Below are 19,800 nucleotides of genomic sequence, written 5' to 3'. Positions count from 1 at the left end.
ATATAAAGAAATTTAAAGATATAGGGATAATGAATTAAGAGCAGAAACTAGTGGAATAGTTTAAAAAAAAAGAAGCAAGTGGAAGGATTTCTGAAATTCTGAAATAGGACCCCAAAATATACTCTAGATTGCAGAGAACTGAACATATATTGCAGGAGATTCTAAGTAGGATTCTTGAAAGCAATTTGGAATATATCCACAAAGTTAAAGAATATTCATATTATAACTCATGGAGTATATATTTCTTCCTTTTCTTTGTTACTTTTTATTATTTTTAAAGGAATATAATGCAAATACAGTCGTGTTTACCTATTGACGCCTTGCTTTTTCCATGAAATGAGAGGGAATCATTCACCCCAAGTTACATCGTGATGTTTATCATTCCCATGCAGCTTTAGTATTTACACGCAATATTTAACAATCTTATAAACAATAGCATTATTACAGGCATTTAATTTTCAACTTGGTGTTTTTGAGATTTGTTTTGCCCAGGTAGCGCTAGTTCTGACAGAGCATGGCACTAAAGGAAAAGGGCGCTGTTTATCCACCCACATACGAAACACATAAGCATTCTACAGTTGTGTATTACCAGTACAATGGTGCAATTAACAAACTGTCTGTGATCTCCACTGTGCATAGGGGCATGTGTTTCTCTGGGCTGGAATATTTATCTGAGAGTGGATCTTTCTTTTTTTTACACTGGCAGCACTTGATGTTTTGGACTCCCCTTTCTTTCAAATCTCTTGGTCAAGGGGCATCTGGGTAGCTCATTCAGTTAAGCATCCCTGCTTTGGCTCAGGTCATGATCTCACAGTCTGTGGGTTCAAGCCCCACATCTGGCTGTGTGCTGATAGCTCAGAGCCTGGAGCCTGTTTTGGATTCTGTCTCCCTCTTTCTCTGCCCCTCCCCTGCTCATGCTCTGTCTCTCTCTTTCTCAAATATAAACAAAAACAAAAAAAAATTAAAGACCCCCCACAAATCTCCTGGTCAATTCCAGGACAACGCCTCCTCTGATTTTCTGTATCTTTTCATTAGCTGTTATGTTCAGTCTCCTTGATTGTTTCTCTGTTGCTACTGTGTAACGTATTGGGCCTCCTTCAGATTTCTGACTTCTGAGTCTTTGTCTTTCTGCACACATGGCTGATCTTATCCTAGCTCAAGTTTTGTACTCTCTATACGTTGATGGTTCCCAGTTCTATATCTTGTTCCAGATTTTCTCCAAATCCCTAGACCCTTAAGTACAATGTATACAGAGCATTTCCACTTAGAGGCCTCATATGTACATCAAATTTGCTGTTTACTACTGAATGTGTATATTTAAAACTATGCTGTCTATATTGCTGTCATTTATCCAATTGTCTAGGCTAGAAACTCCAGAATTTCCCTGGCATTTCACTCTCCCTCACTTTCTACATTCTCTCCCTCCTCCTCACTCTCCCCTTCTGGCCCCTCCTCCCTTTTCCAGCTCCTCTCTTTGGCTCCTTCTCTCCTCTCCTTCTCCCCCTTCTTCCTAGTCTTCCCACTTTATTCCTTCTTCTGTCTCTTCTATGCCTCCAGCTTCCCCTCACATTCTAGTCCCACTCACATTCCCTGTCCTACTCCTTTATCATCAGCAACAGCAAGCGCAAATATCGTAAGAAGCTGCCACTAGTTTTGTTCTTGAAATAAACTTTTGCACATTACCATTTATTTCTATGACTTTGGGCAAAACACTGGACCTCCATTTGCTTCAGTTTTCTTCTTCTGTAAGATGGGGAGCACCGAGGCCATAATTATTGTGAAGATTCAATCCAGGTATTTGTGAAAAGATTCAGGGCAGTGCCTAGCACATGGCAAACGTTCTACAAGTTTTATATATATTTTCTAGCTGTCATTATCTCCTATTCCTATTATTATTAGGATGTCTATTATTTGACTCCAGTTTTTACTACTAGAGTTTTTTTTTCATATGAATTATTGAGTAATATTTAAGGTAGGTTAGTCTTCTGAAAAAAAGTAAGTGAATTTTTCATGTATTTTCTCTGGTAAGATTTTAATAGTTAAAAACTTTAAAACTCCCTATAGAAAGTTGAGTTTACTTTTCCAGGAAGGAGACACAATCTTTGTGGGAGAAAGGTGTTCATGGAGAAACGTTGCTAACAACACAGTCAGTTGGAATTGGTTTGACTAAAATACTTAGGACTTTTGTACCTTGGTTAAAGTATTGGTAGCTTGAAATTGACAATGATGTGAGACTTTACACCATGAAAACTGGTAAGTGCCACAGATCATGGTGCATTTACTAGCATATCATTGTACAATTTTGCTAAAGACCAGAAGAATCATTATGAAGTTTCATGAAGTGACAAACCACTTTACTGTGAATTTCAATATATCATGGAGGTAAATGGTGCCCACAGGATTTAACAATTACTATATAGATTGGAAGTCGCTAGACTAATTACTCTGTAACCTGAGTGTTAGCACCATCATTAGGCATCAGAGGAAGGTCCCTTTGTATATTTTGTTCTGGTTCCTTTGTATGTTTATGTGTGTTTTGAATGATTAATAACCACATGAATTTCTGTAACCGTTTTGTAAAATTAAAGTACTGCTTTCCAGTAAAAAGGGAATATATATTTAAAAGAAAAATTTCCCCCCAATTTTAGAACCAAGTTAGTGCAAACTCAGAATTTAGGATAATTCTTCACTTTTACCCACAGCATCCCAACGGGAAGATCTTATCAGGCTTTGGACACTTGTTCTGATAACAAGTTATAATTCCACTATTGAAAAACTATCTCATAAATTGCTTAACTGGTTGCTCGGCTTTTTTTTTTTTCACTTACCTAGTGAAAAAAAAAAAAACCCACATGTAACATCTTCTTAAAACTGACTAGTTAGTGGGTTCCACTTCCTGTTGTGAGGAGTAAAATGTATCTTAAACTCACTGAAGTTCTGAAGATTGTTTTCATTCTCTCATCTAAACCAATTTAGGTTTCAAATTCACATATTCAGGTGAAACTGAAACTCCCTAAAATTTGTTATTTCTATAATATATGCTCTGTTTCTGGTTGGGGGAAAACAGTTTTAACAGTTAATACAGATTTTATAATAATTTGCCTTAGGGGAAGTATTGTCAGAGGAGAGTGTCCTCAATGACTAAACTCCTTTACCCCCCTTAAAAAAGGTCTAAATTCTTTCTTGGTGTTGAGTGTTCACTCTCTTTGAGGTATTGTCCTGCTTGCAACTCCCGATCTCACCCAGCCCAGACACAAGATTCTAGCAAACACCAAGGGCTGGGTCTTGGGCAAAATTGAGGTAAAACCTATAGATTCATTTGGGCATTCTCTAGAGCCGGCCCTAGGGTTGGATGGATGAGCTGGAGAGTTCCCAGTCCCATTGGGGCTCAAAATGGGTGGATGGAGGAGATTCACTAGTGGTCACTCAGGAGAGATGGACCCAATGGTGCCCACCTTTACAGACTCTACAGTTGTCTTCTTGTGACTTTCCCATGCTTTGTTCTTCTTAGAGCTGCTCTTTTTCTATGAACTAAATGTGACTGACCTTGGTCATCTGGGGCCAGAACCTTATAGGAAAGCCTCTGTTCCCACATCTAAATTTACCTACTCTCTCCTTTGTCTTTAGTCCTGACTCACCTAAGTTTTAACTATTCAAATGATACACATATTTGGGCTAATCTATATATATATATATATATATATATATATATATATATATATATATATATTTTTTTTTTTTTTTTTTTTTTTGTTTGTTTCCCTGATCTCAGATAATTGCTTAGTAAAAAGACCCCAGGACACCATTGGAGGGAATGGTGGGAATTTCAGACCAAGATGCAGGTCAGGGTGGGAGATATCTGTTGCAGAGGCGCTGAGATGACCTTGTCACAATACGCCTAGATTTTTGTCACGTGTCAGGACTGTAATAAATCTATTCTTGCCTAAAACTTAGGGCAGTCACTGCTTTTGTTATGCCCTTTTCTCACAAGGATGATTGATTCCTGCCCGACTAAAATTTTATTCTAACATTTGTAAAATAAAAAGTCAGTATGAGATTTCCCAGGAAAAATAATTTAAGCACATTGACTTCATCATCGTCGCTGAAGGAAATACAAGTCCCATTTATCCTAAAAATGCTGCAATTTTTATTAGTATAAAGTATTTGCTTATATCAGTAATAGTGTAATATGATATTATATATAGTCATATAATGTTTTTTGGTTTTCAGATAATTTTCACATACAACCTTGTTAAAAAATCTGTAAGACCTTTATATTGGGATTATTAGAAATATCTTGAGTTTACAAACAAGGAAACGGGTTCTGAGTGGTCAACTGACTTTTTCCTGGTAACACAGCTACCCAGGCAGGAGCTGATTTCAGGCCCCTGGATTTTTTAAATCCTACCCTCTTTCCCCTGTATCATATTCCCTCTTGAAACATATAGTAGTACCATGCACAATAGCTATTAGGTCAATAGTTAGGTATGCAGAATACTAGCCAGGAACATCTATATTATCAAATGTTGTGGTAAGATTGTATGTCAACCATTAGAGCTGCTTTGCGATTATGTACAATATTTTTAAATTCTCCACTTGTTAACATAAAAGATTAAATCTTTTATATATGAGTAAATTCAGCTTAGATAATGTGCAACTTCTTTAATCTAAAACGTCTCTCCACACACACACACACACACACACACACACACACGGCCATTTGAAAGCTTTTTTCTTTTTTTTTTTATTATCTGTGTTTGCTGATAGTCTGATCTTACACATATTGTTTAAAATGTATTGTGGGGGTGCCTGGGTGGCTCAGTCAGTTAAGCGGCCGACTTCGGCTCAGGTCATGATCTCGCAGTTCATGAGTTCAAGCCCTGCATCAGGCTCTGCACTGACAGTGCGGAGCCTGCTTAGAATTATTTCTCTCTCCCTCTCTCTACTCCTCCCCTGCTTGCTCTCTCTCAAAATAAACAAACTTTTAAAAAAATCTTTAAGGGGCGCCTTCGTGGCTCAGTCGGTTAAGCGGCCGACTTCGGCTCAGGTCATGATCTCGCAGTCCGTGAGTTCGAGCCCCGCATCGGGCTCTGTGCTGACAGCTCAGAGCCTGGAGCCTGTTTCAGATTCTGTGTCTCCCTCTCTCTGACCCTCCCCCGTTCATGCTCTGTCTCTCTGTCTCAAAAATAAATAAACGTTAAAAAAAAAAAAATTAAAAAAAAAAATCTTAAAAAAAAAAAAATAGATGATTGAGGAATATGAGGCTTCATTTACTAACTGCATTGGGGTAGTCTGAAAGTCCTGCCCCTGCAGTGGCCAAAATGGGCAAGTCTCAAAATTAAAACTGATAAATAATTGATCAAGCCATTTCCCCCCAGAATTTACATATATAAGATTGTAAAAGATTGAAAAGATTCCATTTTATTGAAATATACCAGATAAACCCAGGACTTGTGCTTCAGTGCACCTAAATGTTAGGGTTGAGTAATCAAGTTTTAACACTCCATTTGACCTGATAGAAGTGATATTCAATTAGTGTAATGTCTTCTAAGAAGTACTTAGTAAATGGCTGATGACTAAAATTAACCACAAAAGACGGCGCCTGGGTGGCTCAGTCGGTTAAACGTCTAACTTCAGCTCAGGTCATGATTGCGCGGTCCCTGAGTTCGAGCCCCGCATGGGGCTCTGTGCTGACTGCTCAGAGCCTGGAGCCTGTTTCAGATTCTGTGTCTCCCTCTCGCTGACCCTCCCCCGTTCATGCTCTGTCTCTCTCTGTCTCAAAAATAAATAAACGTTATAAAAATAAATAAAATAAAATGTATTGTGAAAGATGTGTATTTCAGATATATTATCTTATGTCTGATTTGAATATTTGAAGAGCTGGTATAAAATAGAAGTTGAAATTAACTTATCTTCTGTGAAACATGTGAGAAACATTCAGAGATGCTTAAAGACAGAATGAGTAATTTGAGTCTGGCTGTAGATAAGAATTTCCTGATAAGGAGGATAGATACTTAGATGTCACCAAAAGAGGTTGTGGGACTTCTTTTTCTGGGATATTGAATTCATGTGGTGTAGGTGTAACCCTAGATGGGGGCAGGGCCACAGGTTTAACAATCTGATACGAACCGGTAGCATTGTGAGATCGCAGTTAGCTTCCCGGTTTATTTAATTAATTGGTGTTATTTAAAAAATTGCCAGAGAAGAAGCAGGATCTGTTTTTTGATTCTCTCCGACACCCACAAAAAAGTCAAAGGGGAAATATTTCATTATTTTTAAGAACTTCAGTGCACACTGTCCTGCCCTAACAGAAGTGGTAGCATTAAAACTGTCTGTGGTGGAAACAGGAAACATTAGTGATAAACGCCGAGCTACGCATCTTTGTATCTTTCTTCAGGTTCAGCTCAACGTATACGATTCTAATTAGCACATTTTGTGCCTCAGCGAGTAGCTCCCCTTTAGCTCTGCTTGGAGAGTTTTTTTTAGCTTCCATCCTGCTCATAAACATTGCCACCCCCTCCCTCCTTCTCTCTTTACAAATGTTACAACACAATCAGAAATTTCCTCTTTTCTTTCCTTCCTGCATTATCAGCAGGTTCCCTTGCGTCAGAAGCAGAGAAAGAAAACTCAAGGTAATTAGATCTCTTTTGTTTCTTTATCCCCTTTTTGTGTGCGTGAGTGTGGGTTGTCTCTCGGATGCCTTCTATGGGATCAGATTTATTTATTTTTTTGTCTGTCTTAATGCTCATATCAGAAGGTGGATGGCAGATTAAATTTTTGGTTATTTTTGGCTCGATTTTAAGAAATGACGGCATGCTGTTCATTTGGATTAATCCCTCGTGGTATGTCAATAAAGCTTAGAAAAGCTGGCACCCGAGTCGGGAAGTAGCTGTGTTTAGGTGGGCATTAACCCTTCTCTATCTATTGCATAATGACTGCTATTATTTTGAAAGGAGCTGTGTTAGTACAACGATATGCCTGCCAGGCTCATGATTTGAATTTTTTCAATTTATTCTTGTTGAATAATATTCTTAGACTAACACTTGCATATTAGCCTCCCTCTTTCTTTGGTCATATCTTGTACCTTCTAAGCACCAAATGAATGCTTAAAAATAAAATAAATATTAATTCTTTTCTTTTTTTTTTGCATTTACTTTGCATAGATTTTAGTAAAAAAAAAAATCAGCTCTCAAGAGGTAAACAATTAACAGTTACCTTTCACTTGGTCATGTAAATCAGGGTACTGTGTTATTTACCTTCTCATATAATTGCTGCAGGTTTTTTCACGATGAGTCGGAGGAGGATATCATGTAAAGACCTGGGACATGCTGACTGCCAAGGGTGGCTGTATAAGAAAAAAGAAAAAGGAACTTTCCTAAGCAACAAATGGAAAAAGTTCTGGGTGGTGCTGAAGGGAACGTCGCTCTACTGGTACAGCCACCAAATGGTGAGTCTACAATATTCCTCTCCTTTCAGCTGCTTTGACAAGGGTGGCTTAAACATCACTGAGGACCAGGTGGTTCCTATGGGAAAGTTCATTTTTATTTCTGGAACTTGGAACAGAGCAGATAAGTAAGTTCTAGAAACCTTTTCTGATCCAATAGGTAGGAAGGCTGTTGCACTCTATTTTACGGAAGACAGAAATCATCCTGCTTGACTCATCTTTGGTTGGAGAGGGCTGTCCAAACTTATATCTGTCTATGAATGTTACTACTCTTCCATGAGAAATTGTACTCATTTCAAGACTTATATGGACAGACAGCACTTTACATGGAAACTTTTTGTTATTAAGCTTTCTAGTAAAACGGGGAATCGGCTTTAAGACCTATCAGGGGTGTAAACTGATTCAGTCCACAGAATGTATTTTGATTTCTTCTCCTTAACTATTTTTTCCTCTGCCCTTTATTGGGTGGGTTGGTTTTAGAGTCGCTAATCCGCGTACCAGCACTGCGTTGCTGACTGTTGTCTCCTGTTCCCTGGCATGCTTGGTGATGGCATTCAAGTACGATGATCAGACAACACTTGAAAAGAAAGTTACCTGATTTGTCCTTAATCAGCGGTACACTTCTGTGGTCTGCTTCACAGGCTAGTTTTCTGTTGGGAAGGGCTGGAAATAAAGTTATTATGAGAAGCGTTCCTGGCTAGCAACATTTTTGAAGACAGCGATGTTGTTGAATATTGAATGAGTAGAGGCTTTTCATATAGGAATTCTCTCCATTAACCCCCAGTGGCCAATTGCTGATCTCAGGAGAGCTGGAGTTTCTTTTGGGGTCTAATGAAGTTCAGCAATGGATGTCCTTTAAGCAGTTAAGGGGAAATTACTTAGGAATTGCCCCTAAGCAAGAGCCATCCTTTCTGTATGACGCCATTCTTCTAAAATGGCTTGTGGATCCCCATCACTCAAGTAACAGAGCTTTAGAGCATGTAACTTCATAACTGTAATAGAGGTGCTGTATATAGTTTGTGGATTTTAGTGGATCAACTTACACTCATTGGGCATTAATATGAAATTTGTTACCCATATGCCCCTAGGCAGCTGTTATGTAAAGACTGGGTAAAACTGGACCCAAATCCAACTCCAGTGCTCTGGAATAAGCATTTGCGCCACCCTCCCCAACCCATCCAGCCCGCCATGCTTCTTTCTCTACAACCCCTCTCCAGCCCCCTGTTCTCAGGCTAATTGCTTGGGTTTCACCCCATGCAAAACATGGTACAAAGTCCTTTATTGAGTTCCGTAAAATATATATTTATTTAAGGCTTCAGTGAGCTGTAACAACTTTATCAAAGATTTGGGAGGGTTTCAAGAAAGAATCACCTTGTGGAGTATGCAGGTACCCACTATCTCCCTTCTCTCGTCTCCCCTTCTGGGTATATCCGTCATCTCTTGTTTAACATGGAATAGTTTTACCCAAATTAAGGCAACCTAGGGCTGGGGCTGCACCCTCTGTCTTCGGGGATTTTTCCTAAATGAACACAGCTTTTTTTCTTAGGAGGAAGTAAGGTCATTACAGGTTTTTTCCTCCTGTTTCATATTATTTTTGGCTCTTGCTTTTGGGTAGTTGTGGCCAGTGATAATCTGCATCTTTTGTAAGTTGAGAGGACTTACTGACACACCTTTCAATAGCTCTCTGGGAATTTCCAGAGGCTGTTGGAAGGATTGGGTATTGATCAAGCCTGGCACATCCGTGGGAAGTAACAAGCTCAGATAGAGGCATGGCATTAATTTCCTCGGTGAAATTATTGAGCAAGTATGTTCTTGGTGCTGTCCCCGTCTTCATAGAATTTAAAGGAAGCCCCTTCTGAATCACACATAGTTACAGATTTGGCTGTTTTGGTTCACTGGCTCATTTGGCTTAAGCTTCTCTTACAGCAGCAACTTAGAGGACAGTTACCTGTTTTAGGTATTAGGAATCTCATGCTTCCACAGGGAGCAGAAATGTCATCTGAGATGAGATTGGAAAGAGGTAAAGGAGAGAGCCATCTGGCACTCTCAAGCGCCCTATCCTCGTTTGCTTTCATGCAGATGTATAAAGCAATATTCAGGGAGCAAATCATGTACCTGAATAGAGTTAGGTTAGCGATATTGAATGGAGAATGAGTTTACTGTTGTCTGGCCTTGGAGTTACCCTGATAAACGAGTGATATGTAACAGAGGGACCTCCAGCTCCCTAATTTTATGACTTTATTATAGAGAAATTCTCACTTTCTCTCTTTCCATGCACACACGCATGCATACACCCACATGAGTGGGCGTGCGTGCATACCCTGACATCTTAATTATATGTTTGTGATGAGGAAAAAAGGCTACTCAATGAGTACTTAATTAGCAGTCATATTCCTGGTATCCATGTGAATGTCAACTGTGAAATAAGAACCAAACACATGTCCTCAAGCTAAGAACATTTATTGACTTTCTGCCACACAAGGAATTCAGATTCAACAAAGTAGTTCCCAAGGCACTTAATGCCTAATGAGCAAACCTCTTATTCTCTCCTCTATTCTTTCTTCCTTGGCCTGATGCTGGGAGGTAATGGAGCCAATAGCATCCCAGCAAGAACCACTTCTTACTGAATGCCTACTATGATGCCAAGGGATATTCTAGGTACCCTTCACACATGCTCTTTCTTACTGCTCAAAAACACCCTCTGAGGTAGTAATTGTCACCACATTTGGAAAGTTGGGAAGGCTGAGACCCAGGGAGATTGTGTGTCTAGCCCTGTGATGCAAGTAGTAAGCGGGGAAAACATCACCTTCCGCCCCTTTGACTCTGTAGCCAGAATCGTTGCCATCTGCCGGCCTGACCCCATGCCGACTCGAGGATAAATGACAGTCTTCAGTAGGGTTCTGAGAGAAGAGCTCTAGAGATGGAGTCTAGGGCAATTCTCATACGAAAGTATGGTGATCTATCTCATGGGATCCCTTTGTTGGTCTCTCTGTCGCTCTCTGACACATCACCCTCACCATCCTGGGCACCTTTTTTGTCATATTATTACCCAGTAATTGATTCATGGTGTACCTTCTCCCTTCATGACACTTTGCTGCTTCAAACAGCACTACCCGGATTTCCTTGAGAAAGGTCAAGTCCAGATACTCATCTGCCATTTTCACACCCCATGTTCTGTGCTTAGAATGTGCTACAGCACACAAGAATGTGTGTACCAGGTCTTAACAAAACCACATTCAAGTGTAACAGCCATAAAAACCCAGGCTGTTTACAATCTTGAAATCCACACAGTTGTTTTCCCTTTCCACTTGGATAAAGTACAAATCGCTTTCCTCGCTTGTGAGAGTCTCCTGACCTCTATCTCTCTTATTGCACCACCCTCCCCTTCACCATCCAGCCTCCAACTACAGAATTTCTTTTAATTCCTTCTTAGCATCACATATGCTGGCACTCTCTTTGAGCCTTTCTGCACATGCTGTTTCTCTGCCCAGAAAAAGCTTTGTCTCCATGCCCAAAAGTCTTCTTCCCACACAATCCCAATGACCTGAGTCCTCCTTAGAAGTCAGATTTTAGCTTAAGTAGCCTTCCTTCCGACCTTATCCTGGCCTTATCCTCTGACCTAAATCAGGACGCCTCTGCCTGTACCCATAGAAGCTTGTACTTTTCTTAGTTTTATACCTTTCCTCCCCTTTGTACATGTTTGTTAGGCTTGCTGTTTTCTATAATTGAAGATAATCTCTGTAGGGCAGGATCACAAGTATATTTTAGTGCAGTGGCTGACACAGGCATTCAATTAATATTTGCTGATTTCATGAAATAAATGAAGGTTAGGAATCATCAACATTTACGTTTCCCGTGGGGATCTTGAGAAATGGTAGGGATAAGGACTGCTTTTACTGGAAAATATTTTTCCAGTAGGGTTTCATGGTCCCAAGTAGGTGCCACACAGCCACTCCCATTTGGTAACATTGTATTAGGGGCTATTATTTTAAGATTATTTCTAGGGGCACCCGCGGGGATCAGTTGGTGAAGTATCTGACTTTGGCTCAGGTCATGATTTCACGGTTCATAAGTTCGAGCCCAGCGTCAGGCTCTGTGCTGACAGCTCGGAGCCTGGAGCCTGCTTTGGATTCTGTGTCTCCCTCTCTCTCTGCCCCTCCCCTGTTCCCTCTCCTCCTCTCTCTCCCTCTCAAAGCTAAATAAAACATTAAAAAAAATAAAAAATCAAAGATTATTTCTAACCATGGCCACTGGCTGTACGCAAGGGTCTGGTGATCTTGATCAACTTGATCTTGATCCGACTGGGGGTGGAAAATGTTGAAAGGGAGGCAGACGTTTCCCAGGGAGCCTCTGGCACTCTCACACTTCACCTGGACACCAGGCACAGCTGGAGAAGTTTGGGACCAACATCTTCTCTCTGGTGAGGAAGCAAAGTTCTGAATTACTGTTTTCCTTCAGGTGTGTTACTATGAAATAGTGACAAGTCCTTAAGATGTTATTAGTCATTAAAAGTATCTTTTATTTTTAAGGTCTTAGATTTTTCTGCTTTTGCTATAACTAATTTCACTTTTCTAAGAATTCTTTTTCTTGATTCTTTTTTTTCTTTTTCTTTTTTTAATGTTTTTATTTATTTTTGAGACAGAGAGAGAGAGAGAGAACATGAGCAGGGGAGGGGCAGAGAGAGAGGGAGACACAGAATCCGGAGCAGGCTCCAGGCTCCGAGCTGTCAGCACAGAGCCTGATGCGGGCTCGAACTCACAGACTGTGAGATCATGACCTGAGCTGAAGTCGGATGCTTAATCGACTGAGCCACCCAGGCGCCCCATTTTTTTTTTTTTTTTTAAAGAGAGCAGCACACGGGTCATGATCTCCCGGTTTGTGAGTTCGAGCCCCGTGTCGGGCTCTGTGCTGACAGTGCAGAGCCTGCTTCTGATTCTGCATCTCTCTCTCTCTCTCTCTCTCTCTCTCTCCCTGCCCCTCCCTTGCTCATGCGTGCATGTGCTCTCCACCCCCCTCTCAAAATACATAAATGAACTTAAAAAAAAAAAAAAAAGAAAAAAAAAAATAAAGAGAGCAGCACAGGTGGCGGAAAGGTACAGAGGGAGGGAGAGAGAGAGAGAGAGAGGAGAATCTCAAGCAGGCTGCAGGCTCCAGGCTCAGCATGGAGACCAACAGAGGGCTGTATCCCAGGACCTTGGGGTTGTGACCTGAGCCGAAATCAAGAGTCAGACACTCAACTGACTGAGCCACCCAGGCGCCCCTCTTTTCTAAGAATTTAAAAAAAATTTTTTTAACGTTTATTCATTTTTGAGAGACAGAACGCAATTGGTGGAGGGGCGGAGAGAGAGGGAGAGACAGAATCCAAAACAGGCTCCGGGTTCTGAGCTGTCAGCACAGAGCCCGACAAGGGGCTAGAACCCGCGAGCTGTGAGATCATGACCTGAGCTGAAGTCTGACGCCTAACCAACTGAGCCACCCAGGCACCCCAAGAATTCTTAATTAAAATCTTGCTTAGTTCCTTGAGAAATATATGGTGGATTTTATTTATACCCAAGACCTATTATAAAGTAAAGTGTATTATATAACTCATTTGAAATTCTTAAATGTTTCTGTTCAGAGAGCATTTAATCATCTCGCTGATGTATTTTCTTATATTATCTAGGAGTGTATGTGGACTATCAAAATCCATCAAGGGAACATATGCATTATGGTGATAATCAACTTGGAGCCATTGCCTAAACAATTTAGGCTTTAATTACAAAGCACAGTTTAATGTTACTTATAGAGGAGAGATTGAAAATACGTTCTTTTTAGGTGAACCCCGCATGAAAAGCTCATCGTCCCCCCAACCTATTCATCCTCCTCCCCACCCGCATGCATATCCTCCTACCAGTATTAGTGCGGTCTTAATAATTTGGGCCAACAGTTGTAAATGTCAGTACAGGATTAAAAAAATAAGGGACTGCATTTCTTCTTTCTATTAATGGCTTCTAGATGGGCAGAGGAGAGAGAGCTATGTAAGTGACATAATCAAAGAAAGATTTGTGAAAAAAAGCGGCTCTGAGATTGACAGTACAGATCAATTCTGTAAATTCTGGGAAGAAGGAAAATATTTTGGGCCAAATGTGAAGGACTTCTGCCCCAGTGATTATTTTTTAAATCTCTCTTTTTTTCCTCTCTTTCTTCCCCCTCTCTCTTTTTTTCCTATCTAAGAAGGTGTTTTTTTTTTTTTTTTAATTATTTTTTCCAAAGCTGTGTGATTTTCCTGGTCAAAGATTTCCTTTACTAGGTAAACATAGTTTTCACCAATCAGAAAACATTATTTCTGTGCATTTCAGTGACTGTAGAATATCTTCAGGGAGAAGATTCTCTTAAGATCCATCTTGGAAGACAGTTTCCCCTCCCCCGACCCCTACCCCCAGGGACAGTAGGGGGATGGGCATTCCAGTCCAAGGGAATATGTGAACAAAGGAATGAAAATATAAATGAACTGTACCAACCCACTGTTAGGTATTATATTGAATTCCCATAACCTAGCAAGATAGATTTTATTATTCCCATATTTCAAGGAAGTTTACTGAAGCTTAGGGAATTTAGGTAACTTGCTTAGAGTCAATAAGGAGTAAGTGGCAGAGCTGAGATTAAAAATAAGATCTACCAATACCAAAGCCAGGCACTTTTCCCCAGGCTGCTTGGTGTCCACATTTAGAGGTAGGCCAGGGACAGTAAATGGGGGCATCAAATGCATGGTGCAGGAATGTGGACTTGATCCAGTAGGCAATAGGGAGCCACTGCAGGTTCATTAGCAAGTGAAAGTACTCACCTAGCAGTAATAAATGAATATACTGGAGCAGAAAGGAGTTTTCAGAAGCTACTTTTCAGGAGTAGATATAACAAAATGCAGGCATGAGACATGGACTCCCGGATTGGAGTGGACATAATGAAAGCGGGCGGCACATTTAACAGTAAGAAATGGCAAACTATGTTGAGTGCTCGAATATAAGACACAAAACATTTGAGCCTAAGATAAGAATGATTCCAAGTTTTGGAGCCTGGGAGACTGAGAAAATAATGTGTAAACTGAGGGAGGAAGAGTGTGGCTAAAAATGTGAATTTCCTTTAGACCCACTCTCTTTTACTGTTTTGGTTTCTTTTAGTTTTGTACATTCTGTCATCTTTGTAGAAAATTACTAGAAACCTGCATTGTTCAGCAGGTAAGTAACTGTTGATTGATTTCATTTGATCTATTGCATCCACAATTCATTTGATCTATTGCATCAACAATTCAGGGGAGCCTCGGGGCCCCTCGGCCTCGCATAGAAAAGGTGAATCCAGCAACTCTTTATTTCATGAGAACTGATGAGGTTTGAGGTTAATATCTGGCTTAATATATATTATGCAGACTTTTCAGTTCTTTGAGAATCCAGTCTGCCTGCCTGAATGTGACCCCGTTTTTTCACTCCCTGGCTAAATGGTTCCACGTGTCTGTGAGTTCAAGTAACTATGTCTGTATCATATGTTTTTGGTCTTTCCTTGCGTGTGCGAATTTCAGAGGAAGGGTTTTTTTCTGGGAATCAATTTCATGAGAATCTCTACAGCAAAGATCTAAGCAGGTTTTAGATTAGGCAAAATTTACTTTTTCAGAAAATGATACTTGAAAGCCAGAATTTCTCTTTTTGTGGGACAACGTCCTTGAAAATTTCAGTAAATATAAAATGTGTTTCAGCATGAGAAAAATAAAGAATTAGTTCATTTTCCCTTGGGAAGAGACGTTTAAGTCTTCTGACCCTTTTATTAGTAATCACCTCTTAGCACAGATTTTGGAAAAATGTCTGCATGAGTTTACCATAGATTGGAAAAAATTTGTGAGGAATTTATGAATCCTTCAATCAGAACTTTTTATATGATTTTTTTCTTCTTTTACCCACTACAGTGTCAACAGCTGAGGGTATATTCTTTACCTCTCTGGTTTAAACTGTGTCCCTAGAGCCTAGAGCTTGTAGGCACAGAGGAGGCACCAGTGTTTTTTGAGTGAATTACTTATTATATTGCATAATTATCCATTAGTTATGTAATTCAATTAGTCAAAGAATAATTGAGCACCTACATGTTCCCAGAGTTCTACCAAAATGAGATGCTTTGGAATAATGGGCTCTAATTTATGTAAACTTCATATTCATTGTTTTTAGTCAACAGCCAACTTCTGAGCATATCCCAAACAAAATTCCAATATTTAAAAATGTTTCTTCAGAGAAGAAAATTCAGACTAATTATGTAAAATCGAGGAACCCTTTGCCAACATATGTCGCTAGACTTTGTACCAGAAAGGGGAAAACGGGAGATGCAATGCTGATAGATCTACACGGGGCAAAATAGGATGTGTTAGCAGCTTCAACTGAGCAAGTGAACTCAGGGTGACGACTGATGGATGAAAGGGGTGAAAAGGACTATTTAGGTACCACTTGAAATGTGAATGTAAGAATAATTGAGGACTTTTTGAATTCTGTTACTTCCCTTATTATAATTTCAAGTAAGTGGAAATGATCTTTAAAGGGGACGCTTGTGGGGCACCTGGGTGGCTCAGTCGGTTAAGCGTCCGACTTCAGCTCAGGTCACGATCTCGCGGTCCGTGAGTTCGAGCCCCGCGTCGGGCTCTGTGCCGACAGCTCGGAGCCTGGAGCCTGCTTTGGATTCTGTGACTCCCTCTCTCTCTTCCCCTCCCTGCCCCCCAAATAAAATAAACATTAAAAAAAATTTAAAGGGAACATTCAGCCTAATTTATTTATTTTCTCTGATGCTGTCTACCTACCACTGTGCCCTAACATTTGTTTTCCTTGCGAGGTCCCAGAATGAATTTCCAGAATAATGGTTCACCACCAAAGCTTTATGATCAGCTCAGTTTATAGTTGGGTCAGGCTGTTTTCAATAATTTCTTGTTGCTAAATTCATAACCGGTGACAACAGTGGCTTATATTGCCAATACTATTTTTCTTTAAAATCTTTCCAAACTTTACATAATCAATTGTGAAACACCAAGACTATGAAATCCTTTGTTTCTATTATCTTGTTCTCAGGAGGCAGTGAAATGCTCCGTCACTGCTGATTTGGAAGAGGATGTCAGAGTGAATGACGTAGGTTGGGCTGTAGGAGAGGACAGTCCTCTAGGCTCACAGCAGTGACTGGCATGTGCATTCAGGGCCATGGTGAGCAGGGCACTGTGCTTTTGCTGGTGTTTCCACACCTTCTTTCTGTTTTACTTTATCTTTTTTTGGTAGAATCTATTTTCTTGCTTGTTGGAAATTTAATTTTGAAAGTGCTTGAAAATCGTATAAAATAATGATGCGTTCATTTACAAAAATTAGAAAATAAAATTAAGCAAAATAAAAAAAATAAGATGTGGCAAACAGAAAGAAGTCAATGAATTCTGATCACTTATTTATTTAAATGAATCACAGTCTTACCAGCTTGATGTGATCACTGTAAACATTTTGGTGTGTATATTCCCATTTTCTTCTACGTTTTCCAAAAATAAAATACTATGTATTTTTTTGTAACTTGATTTTCTCACTAACCAATATATTATCAATATATTTTCACATCAACACATATATATCATTTCTAATAGCTATGTGTGTAGTACATATAGTTATGTATGTGTAATACCAAAGTTATTTATACCACATAGTTATACCATAGTTTAATTATCAATCTATAGACTTCAAAACCAGAAATTCCTTTTATTCTAAAATTTCTTAAAATTGCTAACAGATGATAGAATACATAAGCACACATACACTAACTTAAAAATAAAGTGACACATACTTAACTTACATGTATGAATATATGTATGTTTGTATAACTATTAGTGTGTGTATACATATTGTTGCTATGTGTGTATAAATATATTGATCTGTGTATGTGTATATAACTTACACATTCTTTTTATTTTAGAGAGAGAGACAGGGAGAGTACAAGTGGGGAAGAGGGGCAGACGGAGAGAGAGAATCTTAAGCAGGCTCCATGCTCAGTGTGGAGCCCCACGTGGGTCCGGATCTCATGACCGTGAGATCACGACCTGAGCAGAAATCAAGAGTCGGACACTCAACTGACTGAGCTACCCAGGCGCCCCCTAACTTACAAATCCTTTTAAGCAAGCAGGCAGGAAGGTGGATTTCACCCACATGGTATAAAGGAGAAATAGCACCTGCATTCTAGTCTTGTAGTTCCTTACAAATTGAGTATCCCTGGCTCAGGGATGTAAGTCTCTATGCATCCATTTTCTTACAAGCGTAATCTGACCAAGAACAATATCTTTACATAGTTCAGAGCAACTTTGAGAAGATCAAATGTACCTGAAAACAATAGAAAAAAATCAAGGCAATACACAAAGAAACACAATTTTATGTATGCATAAGGTGAAATGTGCTCACATGATACTGTGCAGAAGAATTGCGCTAAGGGTTTTTAGACTCCAGAAGTGGTTTCTTTTGGCAAGAATGGCCTATCCTGTGCTAGAGGTTCTGAAACATGCACCTAATAACCCTGTGTAAAGGTTGATTTTAAGCTATGAAACAGGGAAGTGCACCAGAAAGCCCTGGAGGAGTCTTCAGCTCCGTAGTTCCTGACCTGGAAGAATTCAGGGAACCCGTGATTTTGTGGTGAGGCTTTCTGTGCACATTTCCCAAGCAATAGAATGCCACGTGGCCCATGGGATGAACTGAACTTTTGGTTAGAGCTGAGGATTTTCCTGCGAAGTCATTATTTGCTGATTCATCATCCCTCTGGAGCAAGCTTTTTTAAGGGCCAAGGGCCCACCTGCTTCTACAGAAAAGCTAACCGATGAACACATTTGTCATTGTGCTGCTGTGTTTGGCCTCCCATAGAGCGTGTTTCAAGAACATTTCAAAAGGAAACTATGCAGTGGGAATGATAAACACCACCACCACCAAAAGCACTGAATATTTTTTAAAGGAGCCAGAATTCAGGAGACTATGTTTGAAACAATGTCTTCGAAAAAGACATCAGGAAATAATGTGGTAGGGTCAAAGATGATCCCTGTGTTCAGAATCAGGAGGACAGTTTCTCCCCTGCTGCTGCGGCTACTTAAGGCTTTAGGCAAACTGCCTGCCCTCTTCCTTATCTCTGTAGCAGATGCATACATGGATGGCTCTTACCTGTGAAAGAGATGATGCTCGCTAACAGCACGTTAGCCACGATTTTCGAACTTTCAGTCTTAAAAAAATTACTGTCGTAAATGCATTTTCATCCTTGACAATTTTTATCCTTTAATAATGAGCGTTGCAGTAGTATCTTGAAAAATGTTTTAAATTTATTTTTTTATTTTTGGGGCACCTGGGTGGCTCAGTCGGTTAAGCATCCAGCTCCTGATTTTGGCTCAGGTCATGATCTCACAGTCATGAATGAGATCTGAGTCCCACCTGGGGCTGGCTCCACGCTGACCTTGGAGCCTGCTTAAGATTCTCCCTCCCTCTCTCTTTCTGCCCCTCCCCCACTCACTCATTCTCTCTTTAAAATAAAAAACAAAAAAAAATTTAAAAAATTATTTTTTATTTTTGAAAACTTGTAATGAAATACATGTAACGTGAAATTTCCCATTAACCGCTTTTGAGGATATAGGTCAGTGGCAAGAAGTATATTCACATTATTGTACAACAGTCTCTGGAACTCTCTTTGTCTTATGAAACCAAAACTCTGTACTTATTAAACAGTTAACTCCCCATTTCTTCCCTCCTGCATCCCTGACAGTCACCATTCTATCTTCTCTGTGTGAATTTGGCTATCCCAAGTACCTCGCGTGAGTGGAATCACACAGTGTTTGCCCTTTTGGGTCTGGTTTATTTCACTCAGTGTTCTTCAAGGTCCATCCGTGTGGTAGTGTGGGTCAGATTTTCCTTCTTTCTAAGGATGAATAACATTCCTTGTATGTGCAGACCACATTTTTTTTTTATACATTCCTATCTGTTGATGGACACTTTGGGTCGTGCCCACCTTTTGCCCATTGTGACTAATGCTGCGATGAACATTAGTGTGCAATATCTGTTTGAAACCCTGCTTTCGACTGTTTTTTTCTTTTGTTTTTGTTTTCGTTTTTGTTATGGGCCCAGGAGTGGCATTGCTGGGTCATGTGGTAATTCTATTTTTAAGTTTTTGAGGAACTGCCGTTATGTTTGCCATAGAGGCTGCACCATTTTATATTTACCCCAAAAGGGTACAAGCGTTCTAATTTTTCCACATCCTAAATAACACTTGTTATTTTCTGTTAGTTTTTTTATTTGTATTTTTTTGATAGTAGCCATTCTAATGTGGTGAGGTATTATCTCATTGGGGTTTGGGTT

General features: G+C 39.8%; 1 protein-coding gene across 10 annotated transcripts in view; it reads left to right on the top strand.

The window, feature by feature from the left end:
- IPCEF1 (interaction protein for cytohesin exchange factors 1) overlaps positions 1 to 19,800 on the top strand; it is a 180,556-nt gene that overhangs the window by 100,825 nt on the left and 59,931 nt on the right. For 3 of the 10 annotated variants that reach the window (XM_058735732.1, XM_058735730.1, XM_058735731.1), the window contains 3 exons: positions 6,593 to 6,632; positions 7,278 to 7,447; positions 14,602 to 14,658. In XM_058735732.1, coding sequence (XP_058591715.1) covers positions 6,593 to 6,632; positions 7,278 to 7,447; positions 14,602 to 14,658 — 267 coding nt within the window. Of the gene's footprint in view, positions 1 to 6,592; positions 6,633 to 6,660; positions 6,900 to 7,277; positions 7,448 to 14,601; positions 14,659 to 19,800 lie in introns of those variants that run through there. The other 7 variants (XM_058735734.1, XM_058735733.1, XM_058735739.1 and 4 more) reach the window with 5 other exon arrangements.

The sequence above is a fragment of the Neofelis nebulosa genome, chromosome 6 (genome assembly GCF_028018385.1).
Source record: "Neofelis nebulosa isolate mNeoNeb1 chromosome 6, mNeoNeb1.pri, whole genome shotgun sequence".
Classification (NCBI taxonomy): Eukaryota; Metazoa; Chordata; class Mammalia; order Carnivora; family Felidae; genus Neofelis; species Neofelis nebulosa.
The sequence above is the reverse complement of the archived record's forward strand: the minus strand, read 5'-3'. Positions and strand labels throughout refer to the sequence as shown.